We start from the raw sequence: 18,543 nt of genomic DNA, 5'->3' as shown, positions 1-18,543 counted from the left end.
GAACAAGCCCCCGAGGACAAGATCCGCCCAACGTCTCCGATAAACAGCCGGGACGCTTTGCATGGATTTTGCGTTTTAATTAAAGGTCACAACTAAAATGGTTTTCCGCGAGCGTAATGGTTTTATAATCGCAAATCACATTTTTGCCTTTTCTCCTTAAGTGGCCTTTGTAAACAGACTGTTATCACAGAGATCGTTGGCTGGGATGAAAGCACTGCTGCATGTGAATAAAAGGAGTACTGATAGAATAAATTACAAACTACATCTTTGAATAGTCTGATAAACGCGACCCGAGGTGAACGGAAAGCCAGAGCAGTTCAAAATGTTTCCGTTTGCCGTCTTCATTTCGGTGCATGCAGGGGAACAGAACCTGAACCGGTACCGGTACCGTGACATACTTTCTATCAGCACTGTAAGAAGCTTTTCCAGATATCATGACATGATTTTATTTTTTTTCCTCACATTGCTAAGCTCTCCACAGCGTTCTGAATCAACCACTTCAGATCTGCCCACATGTTTTTCAGTACAGAATCAACCCACACGCCACCAGCTTCAATCTCTCTGCCGAAAATATATCTTCTGTGAGAGATTCTTCAACCGTCGGTCTGAAAAGAACAAACTGATGTCGGAGCGTTTTGAATGAGCAAATATTATAAAGATATCAGTGTATGTGCCTGAGTATACTGCATGAGAGTGAAACAAGTTTAAGCAATGTTGACTTTAGCCCTGTGGAGAAACAAAGCAGAAAGTCATGTCCACACACACACACACACACACACACACACACACACACACACACACACACACTACAAACATGCACACTGTGCAGGGCCCTGTAGGAAGCCGGCTGTCATTTCCTATTAACCATTCTGTGTCATATAGAATGCTTTATCTGTAGAGGGCGTTTGATCTGCTGAGACCTGAGGGTTGCAACGATGTAAGCCTCAGTCTCTCTCTCTCTCTCTCTCTCTCTCTCTCTCTCTCTCTCTCTCCTCTCTTTCTCTCTTTCTCTCTCTCTCTCTTTCTCTCTCTCTCTGTGTCTCTCTCTCCCTCCCTCTCCTTCTCTCTCTCTCTCTCTTTCCTTCTCTCTCTCTCTCTCTTTCCTTCTCTCTCTCTCTCTCTCTCTCTCTCTCTCTCTCTCTCTCTCTCTCTCTCTCTCTCTCCTTCTCTTCCACCATGAGGCCTGTAGGCTTCATCAGTGAGTTTTTCTCTACTTGATCTATTCATTTCTTTCTCTTAAAGTGCTTGATTTCACTTCCCTACTTCCTTCCCGCCCACACAGGCCCTGGCTTTGATATATTTAGAATACGACCCGCCTCTCTACGCTGCGCTGAATTCTTTTTGATGGCAACACTATGGTTGCCATCAGGAGAGCGGTGGGAACCGAGGAGGTGGGCGTGTTCTAATCCCTCCGCCCATCGAGGTTGGCCTGCGTGGGTTTTCTTAGTCTGCATTAATCCCCAGCGATTGAGGAGTTTCGTCTGTTCACTCACAACCTTGACTAAAGTCTTCGCTGACAAGTATCGATCTTGAGAAATCCAATAATATCAGGAAGTAAATCATCCCGGGTTTGTGACTCGAGAACGATATAAGTGCTTTCCTGGGAACCCTCCCACAATAAAAGGCCACGCCTCCAAAGATCTAAGCACAACAAATAAAGCCAGATGTTGCCTTTTTTAAATTTCTGCTGGGGATCCACTAAGAATAGAACGGGCTGCATACAGTAGCAGCTCACAGGATGTTCATACGCAGTGACAGGTTTGTGTGAGGGGGCGTCTTTAAATGACTCATTTGTCATTTTACTTCAAGGCTTCTTTTGGGCGCCATCCAAGCATGAGGGACCGAGCCACGCTCACTGGCTTGAGAAGTTGATTATGTGCAGTTTTGTACGAACACGTTTGTTTATCTTACCATTTACAACATAATATATAAAGAACGTGTGCCTCTGCAGCCTTATGTCTCTCTCCCACGAGCACAAAGTTATTCCTTCTCCTCCCTTTGTTGCTGATGACACGCTGTAATCCCCGGAATCATTAGCTTCCTTAGCAGCGGGCGTCCGCCTGGCACCCAATTACCAGACCTGGACAGATCTATTAATGCGCTCCAGCCGGCTGTGCGGTTAATAACCAGGTACGAACGAGGCCGTTTCTCCGCCAGCTGAACGTCAGCCCCGCTCTCCTGCTATCATTAAGACATCTCCAATGCATTCAGAACATCTCACAACACTGTAAACACATCTCCAAAAACAGGAGAACCAGCCCGATCCGGAAAACGGAACATTCTCGTAAACGGTATCAATGCAGACCCAAAGCACATCTAGGTACAATTTACAAACACACACACACACACACACACACACACACACACAGATTCAGTCAGTATCACACTTCTAACCTGCGGTACAGCCCCTCCCCCGCACTTTCACGGATCTCAGCTCCCACTCTATAATACATCAGAGAGACGGAGGATACAATATCCAAACTCCTCCACCGAGTCAGAGACAAGAACACATCCCACGATCTGTGGCTGAGAGATCTGTCTCCCATCATGTTGTCCTCAGCGCCTTAATACACAACGCATCAAAGAATCCATAATGTAAAAGGATTCATGTGTGAACACGTGTCCTTCTGTCTTTTCCTCCTTTTCGTCTGAACTACTGACACGACGGCTGATGCTTCCTCCGTGTCGAACACTTGATTGAGTTGGCTGAGGGCTCGGATTAGAGCGCCTTCAGCTCGTTGTGCTCAGGCCGTTAGTTGTAAGACACGAGAAGTGAGGCCGTGTAAGTCACGGCCTCACTTGCGGTGATGAGTAAACGCCTGCAAAACCAGGCAGGAGGTACAATCCTTCAGACCAAACCGGGTCGTCAAGGATGAAGTGTTTGGATAAATTCTCCTCTCAAGATGAAGCTTGAGGTAGCGGCTCTGCGTGTTCACGTTGCCCCCGACGATTCGGTCTCAATTTCACGGCGTGGTTTTCTTCAAATCACTTGCTGTTGAACCACCCTGACCGTCCTCACACATCACTCTGTGAGGGAACACACCTGTGGCGGCTGGAGGGAGAACAATCGTCTCTCGCTGTCGTCGCTGGCGTTAAGTCGTCAAACACACACGTGCCACACGAGTTCCCCTCTCAGCTGGACATGATGAGGCACAGATTGGGAAACGAAATGGGAAGCGGAGCGCTGAGACTCTGAGTGGATGGCGGCGAGAACTCTGCCTTATAGTTTATCTTCCACTGGGTTAATGAGAGCCAGAAGTGCTGCGTTAATGCCACAGATCAGCTGGATGTAAATGATCTGTTATCCCAGACGTATATCAGGAAGTGTACTGCTGCACAGTGAGGTTGATGGGAATAGGGAGAGAAAGAAAAGTGTGAAGATCTATCTTGAGAAATGCTGATAGGATCCAACCTCAGTGCTTGAGAGCGTGGTCAACAGAGGACTGAAGTGCTCCCTGCTGCAGGAGGAGGTCAAAGGTTGATTGAATGAGGGATCAGAGGGAGGAGTAGTGCAGCAGCAGTCATGAGTGTAGTTTTCAGGGTCTTTAGAGCCGCGATCTTCTTCCAGAGGAGGTGGGATTCATATTGATGGAATAAATCAGCTGTTCTCCCTCCTGTAATCTCCCGGTTCTGAAAGGTGACCCTCGCTTTCAGGGGTTCTCCTCTCGATCAAACATAAGTTAGGTCCTTGTTGTTATTATTGCCCTACATACTGCAAGTACAAGTGATTTTTGTTTGCCTGTGTTGTAAACTCCACAATAACAAAATCGCTGTCATCTCATTTCAGTCTCTTGAGTTATGACGTGGAAACAAGACATATTTTGGCTTTTGTTTAGGCAGAAAATGTGTGTGTGCGCCCAGAGCAAAATACAGCAGCGCAGTAATTGCAGTCATAATTTGTATGATGACAACTTGAGCCTAAACAACACTAAGTTTTTTTTTCATCATGTGTTTCTTCATAGGAACCTGGGGAAATCTGGGTTGCGTGTCTCGTGTCTGGGGCTCGGTGAGTACATCTAATTAGCCTGAGCATAAGCATCCAAGTGCAAACTCAACTTATCTGTGTGTGTGTGTGTGTGTGTGTGTGTGTGTGTGTGTGTGTGTGTGTGTGTGGAGATAATATAGAGCCAGTGAAAGAGCCGAGCAGAAGGGGGTAGTGTTTAAATCTCATTATATTATTTCACCCTGTGCTGAAACTCATGCATCTTTCATACGTATGGAGAGTCGTGAGGGACAAACACAAAGCAGTTTGCTGAGTGAGAATATTTACTCTGTTAATATTTAATCAATAGCACTGGTTTCAGCAAACAAGTTCAATTATCACACACATTCAATGTACACCAGAGGGTAAACACATTCATCTTGATACGACTGATTCATTGAGTAATTCTCAATACAGGAGTGTATGTAAAGTGTGTGTGTGTGTGTGTGTGTGTGTGTGTGTGTGTGTGTGTGTGTGTGTGTGTGTGTTGTGTTGTGTTGTGTTGCAGCATGTGTGCCCAGTCACTTGATGGTTTATGTCTCTGAAGAGAAAGTCATTTGACAGAACAGAGGAGCAGATGCTGAACGATGGAACATTGTTGAATGAGTTAATCATCCCGTAGTGATGCTTCTTTTAGAGATTCATTCTCAGCACATTCAGCAGCAGGGAGGAAGAGTCAGGTGGAAACCATCCTTCAACTTAAAATAATTAGTTTTAGGCCTTACTCAGCCTCAGCCTCTGCCCTGAAGCAAAACATTGATTTCTCCTTGTAATGTTTAAATTGCTTTAGATTTCATTTAAATTGATTTAAATCTATGTGGGTTTCTCTTTTATCTTCTTAACTGCATAATCAAATTTGAAAGGAATAGTTTGATGCTTTTTGCTTTCTTGACCTGTAGATTGAAGATTGATATTCTCCTCATCTGTACGCAAAGGAGCTACAGCTGGCAGTTAGCTTAGCTTAGCTTAGCACAAAGACTGGAACGCCAGAATAACTCTATCCATGGGTAACGAAATCCACTTACCAGCTCCTCTAAAGCTCACTAAGTAACATGTCGTATCTCATTTGTTTAATTTGCAGAAATAAAAGTGTATAACTGTAAAACAATGTGCTGTTCCGCCTGCTTCCAGTCTTTATGCTAAGCTACGCTAACCGGCTGCTGTTTCTATCTTCATATTAACGGTGGTATCAATAAATCAATTCCAAAAAATGTCAAACTAGTCCTTTCAAATATATTTTCAATGAACATTGCCAGCTTAGAAAAATCAGGCTGAGCCTACACCGATCAGTTCACACGTCTGGTGCCGTTTGTTACAGAATTAACACCAGCTTCTGCATTTATTCATTATTATAGGGAGACGAAAACAAGCAGCATGTGACAGGATCAGGCAACAGAAGATATAAATAAAATATTAAAATGCTAACAAATACTGTGTTTACAGAATCTGCAACTGCTTCTGTATAAAGAAAGTATAATAATAATACAAAACATCATTGCAGTCTGTGCATGTTGACTTGTGTGTGGGACCTGTAAGAGGACCTGTCACATGACCTGAGACTACATTTGAACCCTTGTACAGGGGAGATTATTGATGGCTTCAATACTGCTGTTACTTATAAAGCCTCTTATAGCTTTGGATAAATGACAGGTGTTTTCTGTCTGCACCAACCCTCTTAAGTCCAGAATGAAGGAATAAGAGGAATAACGTTTCCTTGGGGGGTAAGAAGAGAATAAAACATATTTTGATTCTTGATACGTGAATCTTTAATTAGCTTCAAACCTGCTATAACTAGCCTCTGTTAGCTTTTAGACCGTTAGTCTTTCGGCACCAACCTGTTCACAGAAGGAAAGAATGAGAAGATTTACTGAGACACAAACATAACGTATGCACATGCAAGAATTCCCACAAAGCAAACACAAAACACCTAAAGCTGCTATGCTATGCTATGCTATGCTATGCTATGCTATATTGCTGTGCAATAGAACATCTGCATGTAGAAGCTCACTCACAAGAAACTTATGTGACAGTGAAGACTTTTTTCTCTCAACCCTGACATTTGGCTGTGATGGTTTTAGGGCAAGGCCGTTTGGTCAAATGTCAAAATGATAATTAATGCATGACTGAAGTGATTGAGTGTGGTTTTATGTGCACTAGGTCTCGCATGCTTTTACCTTGTTTTTCCAAATCTTTGACTTCGATGTTTCCGTCTTCAGGCACATGGGTAACATTTGGAGGTCAGATCTCCGATGAGGTAAGACGTTATGTCACATCCGTCCTTCATGAACACATGGTGGCTTTCATCGTTTTAGACGTTGCAAATACAACTAGTGACCACTTGTCTGAAGCCTGCATAGGAGCAATGTAGTTAGTAATCAGTCCATCATTACCACACTGTATCAAAGCAGGCCGTTAGGTCCAGGTGGTCAGGTCTGATGGCTCCTTTGCTCTCCATAAGTTATTCCGGTGCCTCGATCGGGCCTTGAAGCCGTGGAATTGGTGACGGCTCATCGCGTGAAGACCAGTGGGACTAACTGACACACACAGAGACACACACACACACAGAGACACACACACACAGAGAGACACACACAGAGACACACACACACACACACACACACACAGAGACACACACAGAGACACACACACAGAGACACACACGGAGACACACACAGAGACACACACAGAGACACACACAGACACACACACACACACACACACACACAGACACACACACACACAGAGACACACACACACAGAGAGACACACACAGAGACACACACAGAGACACACACACAGAGACACACACACACAGAGACACACACACACAGAGAGACACACACAGAGACACACACAGAGACACACACACAGAGACACACACACAGAGAGACACACACAGAGACACACACACACACACACACACACAGAGACACACACAGAGAGACACACACAGAGACACACACAGAGACACACACACAGAGACACACACAGAGACACAGACGGAGACACACACAGAGACACACACACAGACACACACAGACACACACACACACACAGAGACACACACACAGAGACACACACACACACACACAGAGACACACACACACAGAGACACACACAGAGACACACACAGAGACACACACACAGAGACACACACGGAGACACACACAGAGACACACACAGACACACACACACAGACACACACACACAGAGACACACACAGAGACACACACAGAGACACACACGGAGACACACACAGAGACACACACAGAGACACACACACACAGAGACACACACAGAGACACACACACAGAGACACACACACAGAGACACACACAGAGACACACACACAGAGACACACACAGAGACACACACACACAGAGACACACACACAGAGACACACACACAGAGACACACACAGAGACACACACAGAGCCACACACACAGAGCCACACACACAGAGACACACACAGAGACACACACACAGAGACACACACAGAGACACACACAGAGACACACACACAGAGACACACACAGAGACACACACAAACTCACACAACCCAAAACAGGGGCCGAGTACAAAAAGATAAAGTCACCATGACAGAGTTGGCCTTCCCATGTATGGCTCTGAACAAACTGCAGGCACCAAAACTAGGTCAGAATAGTCCGGGAAATAGATTGAGCAGTACTTTGATCAACAAGCGTCCGGGCAGTTTTTCCTGGTTTTGTGTATCTCAGAAGAAAAGAAGTTTACTCTCCTTGAGCTTCTTCGGGGAATTTTCCCAGCCCATCCTTTTTGAAGTGTATTTTTGGGTCATATTTATAGTACATTACACCACCCTGAAGTCCGTGGGGGGGAATTCTTCTCGTCTGTATCAGGTGGCAGAGCAGCTGATGACTATTGCCTATGAGAGCGGCGTCAACCTGTTCGACACGGCTGAAGTCTACTCTGGAGGAAAGTGAGTAGTCCCCGACAAGGAATCATTCACCTGAGAAATACAACAAAGTAAAGTGATCTACATAATCATATTCATCACTGGAGGCTCCTCATTATGTTCACAGCTCAGTCTAACGGTAAAGGTCTGGACGTTGTCTTGCTGTAGGTGTATGGGGATGAATGTTAATTTCAAGGTTGCGGGTGAAATCCAGGCAGACAATGCAGGCATTTATCCTTCATCTTGTACTCCCGCTGATTTTTAATCGGGTATTCATGCTGTAGATGTGTGGCAGATAATAGTCACGCTCACATGCTCTTAGAGAAATGGCAGCCTGAGATATAATCTCATCATCTCCTTGTGTATTTCTTTCTTTGCAGAGCAGAGATAATCCTGGGAAACATCATCAGGAAAAAGTGCTGGAGGTGAAGTACAGTCTCTTACGATTCTAAATGTGTTCCATGAATAGGTTTTTATGCAACAGTGTGCGGACAAACCAACAAATTCTGCACCTATATGTTTGCATCTTATTACAGAATTGCATGCACTCCTCTGAGACTGCAAGGATGCGCTCCTATTCAGCTACAAGAGCGTGCGTGAAGTCAGGCACTGATGTTGGGAGGAGGTCCACTGTATCCCAAAGAAACACAGAAAACCATTTATTCATGGCTGACTTTGTACATTGTCCTGTCATGTGAGCGAAGGCCCTTGACAAAGGTTGAAACGTGTCTAAAACGTCCCGGTCCTTTTGGGCGAGTCATTTCAAATGAAGCGACCTCCGTGAAGCTGTGCTAATGTTGCCAACATATACGTGAAGCTGAGGCTGATAGGAATGTCACTACTTTTGCAGGTATTTGGTCATAAACCAAAGTATTGAACAAACTGAAATTCTGAACTGATGATGGCTATTGATGAAGGTCAGGGGATCAGAGTCGTCCTCTGGTAGCAAATAATGTTCGTCCGTCCAATATTTGTCAAGATATTTCAAAGATGTCAACCTGCTGGTAGCGCTAGAGAAAACATAAGAGAATCACCAAAGCAGTGAGGGTTTACCCTCTCAGGACCTTTAGTGGTGGACCAACTCACAGACCCACGTTGCCATCAATTATCTTGTGATCCAGAATTTCAGATTTATGTTATAGGATCCCTTTGGGGGGGTCCTGAACTTAGGCTGGGAACCACTTTTTTGCTATTATTCAAGTTTGACCTTGTTGAAATGAAGAACACAAGCCTAAACCATGAAAAACAACCCAACAACTCTGACCACATGGTGTTTGTGTGCAAGATGCTTGTGCTTAATATGTTCATGTACGTCTGCTTTCAAGCATTCTACCTGGTCAACTGAAGCGGTGGAAGGTGCAGAATGCCGGTGAGCGTAAGCTTGTATCACATCAGTTTCATCCATCCACACTGCATCACTGACACAATGCAGCGATACGACTCGGTTATTTCTATCACCCTTCTCAACAACCCTCTGCCTGCAGTAACCTCAACTCTGGATCCGTTTCAATTATTGATCATTCCAGCATGGGGGACCTCACAGAAAGGCGGCTATCTTGGCGGAGTCCTTCTGTGATTTTTTTCCTACTAAATAAGTTACGTGTTTGATCTGCAGGATAAAGGGTCACTGGAGAACACTTGAATGTCCACGCACACATGCAGCAGTGGACGCGCTGACACACGCGTCCTTTTGACAACAGCTTTCGAGTCATTTTCATGACCTTTTGATGAGTCTGTCTGTCTGTCTCCCCTCAGGAGATCCAGCTTGGTGATCACCACAAAGCTCTACTGGGGAGGAAAGTAAGTGTGTATGTGCATGCAAGTGTGTGTGTGTGTGTGTGTGTGTGTGTGTGTGTGTGTGTGTGTGTGTGTGTGTGTGTATGGCGTCCAGCATGTGTTGGGGGCTGTCTCACCAATAACAGGCTTCACATTAAAATATTTAGCCACACAGCGTGAAATGGCATCGGCCATTTTGGAAAACCCACAGGCGCACAGACACGGAGGACACACTCGGAAAATGAGTGACACACACGCAGATTTCATCGTGGCCATGTTCTCACCCCCTCTTGATTCCCTTTCCTCAGACTTCTTGCCAAACTGCCAAGAGTCATATCTGCTTCTTCTTGACATGCAGAAGAGTTCTGCTCTCAGTCTGCGTCAGCGACGTTCTCTCTGTTTCTAAAAAGTCTCCAGGCTTGTACTCGGGGAAGTAGAAGCTCCATAAGTACATCCGCATTCGTCCTCTAGTTCTCTTTTCAATATCTAATGGAGATGAGGAGCGTAGCGCCGAGGTGCAATTGTGAAAATGTAATTTAAACTGATCCTTTCAGACTATTGTCAAGGTACCAAATCAGTCCCCACGCCGGATGGATTTACATTACAACTACTTAACCCCCGCTGAGAGCTGAGAGGCCCGTCAAGCAGCTCATCACACAAATCATACAGTAGATATTTATATATACACTTTATTCTTCAACTGCCCGACCCTTTCATTCAACATGATGAAATGGAGTAGGGGCAGCATTTGTTTTAGTGTTTGTGATACATTATTATAAGCGGGCTGGAACAGCACAGGAACGAGGGCGGCAGAAAAGAGAAAACGTGTGAAATGAAGCAAGGACAAGACAAAAGACAGGCGACTGAGCAAAGAGAGGAACACTGGAACAGAAATGAAAGAACAAAATCAAATGGAAAAGGAAGATGCAGGCATGGGGAACATGTGAAAATGACTTCTGACAAATCACTGAAGCACAGTTTTGCAGATTTGCAGGTGTTCCGGTTTTATAGCTTCACAGTTTCACTGCAGACAAAACACCTTTTATTAACCCACTGGACACTGTGTGCTCAGCGCTACGTGTCAGACGGACAAAGTTAGCGACAAGCTAATGAACGTAGTGGAGCAGCTAGCAGCTTCTGACCCAGATATTTCCCTGTGACACCTATACGGATCTATAAGGAGAGGGAATATTGGACTTATATTTAGCACCAAACAGATGCTAATGTTGCTCCTCATTGGCTGGATGTCTAAATAGGCAAATGTATGCTAACTCATTCACCATAACAACTTCACAAGGTGCTGTTAGTCTGTGTGTTCACATGTTACACAGCCTCAAAGTAGCCACACAATACATAAAAGCATTGTTATGTTCCTGCATTGAAAAAGCTACATTTTCAAACAAGTCATTGTCCAGTTTTTTTGCCCCAAAATATTTTCACCTGCGTATCGCCGAAGCCCTGCCAGCTGGCAGAGCACTGGTGATCCGGACGAGACGGTGACGCCGGGCCCCGTGTGCACGGACACACCGCTGAGCGTCGAGTGGCCGTATTCTTCCTCAGCGGTGTGTTTGTTATGCAGGCTCTTGTTTTTGGCTCGTCTAATGATCTGCTTCAGTTGGTGAGAGTTGAGCGTGATCGTGTGAATGCGGTGCATGTGTGCTGACACGCATGTGTGCTGACATGCACTACTGTCCCTCCTGTTGCAGAGCAGAGACAGAGAGAGGCCTCAACAGGAAACACATCATCGAAGGTAACAAGTTGATTTCCTCTCCGCTGCTTTGTCCTTCACGTCACCCCATCACTCCTGTGATCTCCCTCCTTTATCTCTGTCTGTGTCTCCCTTTGATCTTTATCGGCATGTGTGCACAGGGCTGAATCTGAATGTTGTGTTAGGCACATCAAACCCTGACAGATGTTTAGTCTTTACAGGTTTCTTATTAAGAAGCTAATATGCTACAACTTATCTATCCTGCAGCGCTCCTCTCCTCTTCTAGAAGAGTTATGGCCTTTCTTGAGCTGATGATGACATACCGCTCACATCCTCATCGGCTCGCTCTACCTCACTAACAACTCGCCATCCGGTCCACAGCGCAATGCACCTCCTGCAGTGACTCAGCTCTCTCCCACGTTATTAACATTCACCGCAGCCTCTGCAACCCCCCCCCCCCAAGAAACCAGGAGAAGGGGAAACACACTTCAGAAGGGCACAGACTGGTACAGCGGAAGGAGAGGTGGCACCGCCAATTAGCTAAAGCCGGCCCAGATGATAGGTGCCATCCGTTAGAGAAAGGTGCAGTGTCCCCGCCGCTCCTGGTGTGGCACATGTCACCACGGGGTAATAAATTGGCTGGGTGAACCGTCTGCTGATGTCATCATCCTCACTACCGGTCGTGTGCATCCCACCACAGGCCCGTCAGTGACATCTACCAGGAATGACGGGGTGTCGACCTTAATGATCGATGGCGGAGACCGGCGCTGATGAACTCTGGGGTGCAAAGAAAAGTCAAATCTCTGTATTCCAACCGGCTTGTGCGTTTACCATTTTACTCACAGGACAAAGACATTCCTTGATCAGTTCAAAGAGACTTTCTCAGAACACATAATTGAATGCATTATTCATCGCAGATGCCGGTAGAATAGCTTTGTGGTTCAACATTTCAAAAAAAAAAAATTTTCTCAGCTCCAAAAATAGACTTTCCTTCACAGCCAGTAAACTCCAGATAATCCAGGAGACAGCAGACGATGATGGCGCAGCCTCCGATTAGGATCCATGCAGGCTAATGGGCGTTTCTGGGATCGCGGGCCTGCAGACGACAGAGGAGGGAAGAAGTGGTTAGAAGGGAGCGGTGAGGAGAGCAAAACTCTCAGCTGGGATTAGCGGGCAGCGATGAAGCCTCTGGCACTAATCTGCCGTGCACGCTCACACACACACACTCAAGAGTGTCTTTTGCCTTGTCTCTCTACTACTCTGCTGTCCTCCTTTGTGACAGTCTCCTGTGTTCCCTTTTCATCTTTCATCTGGCCTTCTCTGGGCGTGAACGGGGACTGATCTGCTCAGACAATACTTTGTTGCCATCTCTTATCCTCTCCTCAACGCACAGCGAGAGGGGAAGAAAACGAGCGCAACGTTTCCTCTGATCCCTCGTCTTTCTTATCGTCCTCTCAGCTTTCGAGCGTTTTGGTTCCTCCACCACCTTTCAAAGCAGCATTCATTTACGTAACGAGGCTCAAAGTGTGCATAAGATGCGGGGCTTCAGGAGATCGCGGCGTGAACTCATCTTTACACTGATATGCTTTAATATATTGTGATTTAGACTTGTAGTCCCGTAACCATGACTCCAGCTAGGTAAAACAGACGGACTGTGACAACTAAGGTTCACGTGTGAGCCGGATCAAAAGATGTGCGAGGCCAGATGCAGCTGGCAGGCCTTGAGTCACCGCCTCGTTCATGAACATGTTGACTTCAAATCCCTCAGGGTTTTACTCACCCTGTGTGTCCTTTTACCTGATTCTTCTGTTTAAATGAAAAAATGAAACTAGCACTCTTAAACACATGTTTTCTTTTTTTTGTATATTGTTGCTCTGAGCTGATATTTAAAAAACAACATTTTTCACTAGGAACTTCATTCCTATTTCTTTTCTACATAACAGTGTTGAATTAATTATGATTAATTGCACACAGTGATTATCACTTTACCTCTGCAGGTCCAGGCCAACGTGTCCAAGTCCAAAGGTGTCAAAGGACAAATGATACAGAAACACGTCTCCTCGAGTATCAGGAGGAGTTTTCATCAGTAGAGGGTGATACTCAGGGCTTATTGCATCCTTATTTATAAGGGTGTCAATTCACGCTTTTGGAAATTAGAAATATGTATTGATGCGTTAACGCTGTGGTTGGTAACACCTCTATTCCAGCGGTACAAGAAATAGCTCAGTGCACATGACTCCTTTGGACTGTTTTTGTCTTTCCTGGACTTGCTTACATCTTTCTCAACATCTTCTCTCCTCTCGTTTCAGGTTTAAAGGGTTCCCTCCAGAGGATGCAGCTCGAGTATGTGGATGTGGTTTTTGCCAACCGGCCAGACAGCAACACTCCCATGGAGGGTGAGTGATGGCCGTCCACGCCCCGGGGGCCGGTAGGGACACTGCATGTTGTTCTGAAACATGAGATGGTGAGAAATACAGGCGAGGCCGCTGGCCTCACCGGACTGGTGACCTTTGCCTTTGACCAAAGGGGTGTGTCTTTGTGGTCGAGTGTGTGTGCGTCTACCACTGACACACACACACACACACACACACACACACACACACACACACACACACACACACACACACACACACACACATTTCAAGTAATCTGACAATCTTGCCTCATCTCTCATCCCTCTATTTCGGTCTGGCACTCTCCCTCTCTTCTTTCTCTTTCAGTCTCTGGGGGATCACTAGTTTCCACAGGGCCTCTGAGCTACACCCGCTCCCAGCCCTCCCTGTTCTTCAGAAGCAGGATTATCTTCCCCCCCCCCACCCCCAAGGGGGAAGCTGGTGTATTTTTGGGCTGGTCTCACTAGATACAAGCCCTGCTGTGCACTCCTTTCCTTCCACATGCTCCTGCTGCCTTTCCCACCTTATGTGGCCATTTATTTCTTTTACACACTTCCAGTTTCTTCCTCGATTACGTCTCCTTTGTGATGCGGCCATCACACACAGGTTGAATTTGGCTGGAAGGACGGAGTCCCACTGGGCTCACAAAAATACTTCCCAGTCTTTCCGCTTTGCCCCCCATGTGTCCTCCCCTGTGAGCCAGCTGACCGTGGGCGGTCAATCTGTCATACTGATCGTTCCCGGGGCCTTGCTGTCGCTGGTAGCGCTGGGGACCGGCAGGCAGAGCAGACGGTCTGCTCCGTCAACCCTTCTAGTCACTTGTCTCTGCAGATAAAGTCAATTCTCCATCGACAGCTGATGTAGAGAAGTCTAAACTGATCGATGGACCGATTGATCGAGAGTCTGTCAGGATGATCAAAACTGAGAGACGATGGATTAACAACAACAGAAACGCCGTCAAACGAAGACAGAGAGGCTGTTTGGCTTTCAGCAGCTGTGCCACACAGTCGCTCCATTAATCAATGGAAAACATTGTGCACCTTTTCTTCATCCTTCATTACAGTGGAGCAGGGCCACTGTCATAAATCACTGTGTAGAGGGTCAGCCACTTTGAGAGAGAGAGAGAGAGAGAGAGAGAGAGAGAGAAGGGACTGCATGTACAGTGGCACAGAAAATATGTTCTCACTATCTTCTCTTGGAGACTACTTGAAGTCGTTGTGCTAGCATGCAAAATCGTGGGACATTTTCAGTTCATAGGACTCGTTATGTATTTGTCTTAGATATCGGTTCACACACCAACATGTTCCTGAAACTTAAAACAGGGTTAATAGCATTGAAGGGCACAAAAAACCACATTCAGATAGGAATGTTAAGATTACTAACAAGTGTGTGTGTGTGTGTGTGTGTGTGTGTGTGTGTGTGTGTGTGTGTGTGCGCGCACGCATTCACGTGGAAGTTGTGTTTGCATGTTGTTGTCGTGACTTTAACTGCTCCCGACTTTGTGTGAGACAACGTGTGTCCCCTTGGGGACAAAGAACGTGACGTCATGGCTGCAGAGTCTCGCTCTGTTACCATCACCGCTGCCTTGTGCCGTCCACTCCTCCTCCTCCTCTTTGTGTTCCTCTTTCTCTTCCCCCGACCTGTTCTTCACTTTGTCTTTTGGTTCACATCCAGTCTAACGGGCCCAACCTGTGTCACAAACACCCCCCCTCCCCCTCTCATTTGCTCCACTGCTCTTTACTGCTGCAGCTGTCACTAATAGTGATGAGACTGTATGGAAGCTTTTCCCCGAGGGCATTTCATCTCACATGTGGCCTTATGGTGTAGTTCGTAAAGCTCTCACATCGTAGCTCGTATGAAGAGGATGAGCCTGGAGGAGAAGCGTCTGTGCCTTTGTCAGCTCATTGTTTTAATCGGCGCATCACAGCCTGCGGAGTGATCTGTCCAGATCTCAGCACGGTGTTGCTTTCCAGTCGCTCAGACTCATTTTTCTTATTTGACAGAGCATCATGCAGCAACTTGCAGCCATTCAATCAACTTAATAGGAAAATCCTGCGGACAGAGTGAATAAAGAATGGGAGATACAGGCGGGGGAAATGATCAGACATGGCATCAATGAATTGACTTTGTGAGAAGCCCTCCAGCCAAGCCAAATGGAATGCTACTGCCACAGCAAACCCAAAGACGTCCGATCATCCTGACTGGATGGCTTTGGGTTTCCTTCAAGTGGCAGCATATCACCTCTCTCCTCAAATGTTCAGCAATAAAAAGCAGCATGCAGAATCCCTTCACCCACTCAGTACCTCAATGCTTATCTTCCTGTTGGCTCCACGTTCAAAACCTTTTTTTTCCCCACGATTATAGAACTAAGCTGGGCTCCATCAGCCATTGAAAATCCCCTGTGGTGTGACGTATTGATCACCGCCCCGCAAACATTAGCTTCAAAATGCGTCCCACCTCCAAGTAAAGCGTCTCAAAGACTCCTGAAGATCCACTAAGACACCTGCCCAGACAAATATGGACATCTGAGCGTGTTGCTGAATGACTTAGTCCACACTCCTCGCTTCACTCTGCAGCAGGGCGCTGAGATACCTGCTGGCTGGAGTTCACCAAGTGTTCCTGACGGTGCTGCTAGTGTGAGAAGTCTCAGGGACGCGCCGATATTGGCAGTTTGTACATTTGTATTTAACACACAAACGGAATGCATCTCATGCATGTGCTCACACAAAAATAAAACCCATTAAGTGATTAGTCCCAAACATTATTCCCTACACAGTTTTACAATTTAGCCTAGATTGCTGAACAACAAGGTTATGTTTGATTATGTTTACCAAACACTATGGTTAGCTTACCGTAACTTAGTTTAGTATAAAGACTGGAAACAGGGGAAACAGCAAGCTGATTTCTATCTCAAAATCTGCTATGTTATGTCTTGTTTCTTTAATCCGTATGCATATCACTGACTATTTCTTAGTCAGGGCAGTAACTTACCGGAGTCCTGTCTGACTCCGGGAGATACAGCTTTTTAATTTGTGAGCTTTTTGCTGGCAGGCAAACTTAGATGTCCTGAGACAGAGCCAGGCTGCGTCTGTGCTACCTGGCTGCTGTATGAACACGTTGGCAGTACAGATGTGGGAGTGGTCGGGATCTGCTCCTCTTAATTGTAGCATGTTGATACAGTACATGTGTTTCATTCCCACATCGTTCATGTTGAGCGGGGTGTTGAAGGTGTCCGCCGGATGTCTCACCTGAGCATCTGGTGTTGGAGCCGATGACTCACTGCTGCCTCTGTGTTCAGAATGGCCGGTAGGCATACGCGGATGTTAGCCGTGGATCAAGTTGTCACCGAGGTGGATTAGTCGAGAACTCGCCAACTCTCGTGAACTCAATGCGCCTCTGAGGTTTCTAGCTTGGTTCGCAATTTTGTTCCTCTGTCCTTACTTCACTCTAAATCCCTCCCTCCCCTCCTTGCGGAGCAGATGCACTGTTTTCCCTCCACCCTCCCACCTGCTTCACCCCCACCCCCATCCCCCCACCCACACATACACACACACACACACACACACACACACTTGCTCTCTGTGTCTCACTGAGCTATAGTTTGGTCCACAGAGAGCACTACTGATGAAAAGGAATCACTCTTTTTTAATCACACACTGGTCTCATCTCTCCATCCTCATTCTCAGTCTCCACCGCTTCTTATTTCGCACTCACAGTTGACACTGCCTTAATGTAGCAGATGTTTCGTTAATGCATTCTAAGTACAACTGCAGACCAAAGCACACAATTATAGACTTAAGTAATCACATACATGACTTTATCGCCTTGTTGTTGTTTCCTTCAGTAATTGGAGAGTTTGTGCAGCAGACACACATGCAAAATGACAGCAGTATTTCCTCCTGAGATGTGAGATGGCTTTGGCTAAAGGCTCCTTTGAGAGAGAATATCACAGCAGGTTTTTTATTAAATATGATTTTGGTTATCCACTATTCCAGCCACCATGACTTAGCCAGGCACAAATAGCCTGTGGATACCACTAAAGGCCACCGTGGCTGATTGCAGCCCCTACAGCTGTAGCTGTGATTTGTTCAACTGCACAAGCAACGTTGTGCCAAGGCTGGCTGAGTCTTTTCACTGAACCCCTGCAGCGTTTGGCCATATGAAGCCGTATGAAGCCGTATGATCAGCAGAGATCTGCTTATACAGAGAGGCTGAATACCTTTCAAGCAGCATCTTTGTTTTTACAGTCCTGAAGGTGACAGTTTCACATAAAGACTTTTTTCTGGATTTCTTGTTGTCTATTTTAAACCTGGTCCAAGTCGTTCATGAGAATTGTGTTATTCTCTTAGAAAAAACACCAACTTAATCGAACTCTCCTGTTGTTTTTGGTGGATATAATGTAAGAAAAACGTTTTTCCTGCAGGTTGTGTAAAAGTTACGATTGTGGCGCCATCCACTGTTTGATTAATGACAATGTACATATCGGCTCTTTTTACAGAGATAGTGAGATCGATGACACATGTGATCAATCAGGGGATGTCTATGTACTGGGGGACATCCCGGTGGTCTGCAATGGAGATCATGGTGAGTGATGGAAAAGGTCTTTGTGCATCTCCTGGCAAGCAACACCAGATTAAGAAATACAAAAAGCCTTTAAAAGACGAACGGCCCTGGTTCTGTTTAAGGCTGATCTTTGCTTTTTGTCTATTCCTGTAATCATACCTTTTTAATAACCATGAACACACTGAG

General features: G+C 45.9%; 1 protein-coding gene across 1 annotated transcript in view; it reads left to right on the top strand.

The window, feature by feature from the left end:
- The first annotated feature begins 3,960 nt into the window (after positions 1–3,960).
- The window catches only part of kcnab1b (potassium voltage-gated channel subfamily A regulatory beta subunit 1b), a 17,336-nt gene continuing 2,753 nt past the window's right edge, over positions 3,961–18,543 (top strand). The window contains exons 1-8 of the mRNA XM_068738123.1: positions 3,961–4,006; positions 6,199–6,236; positions 7,862–7,941; positions 8,298–8,342; positions 9,673–9,717; positions 11,400–11,443; positions 13,711–13,797; positions 18,293–18,378. Of these exons, the coding sequence (XP_068594224.1) occupies positions 7,877–7,941; positions 8,298–8,342; positions 9,673–9,717; positions 11,400–11,443; positions 13,711–13,797; positions 18,293–18,378 (372 nt within the window). The 5' untranslated portion in view covers positions 3,961–4,006; positions 6,199–6,236; positions 7,862–7,876. The remainder of the gene's footprint in view (positions 4,007–6,198; positions 6,237–7,861; positions 7,942–8,297; positions 8,343–9,672; positions 9,718–11,399; positions 11,444–13,710; positions 13,798–18,292; positions 18,379–18,543) is intronic.

This window comes from Cebidichthys violaceus, unplaced genomic scaffold (assembly GCF_023349555.1).
Source record: "Cebidichthys violaceus isolate CVI_PGR_0920_01 unplaced genomic scaffold, fCebVio1.0.p SCAF_8, whole genome shotgun sequence".
Classification (NCBI taxonomy): Eukaryota; Metazoa; Chordata; class Actinopteri; order Perciformes; family Stichaeidae; genus Cebidichthys; species Cebidichthys violaceus.
The sequence above is the reverse complement of the archived record's forward strand: the minus strand, read 5'-3'. Positions and strand labels throughout refer to the sequence as shown.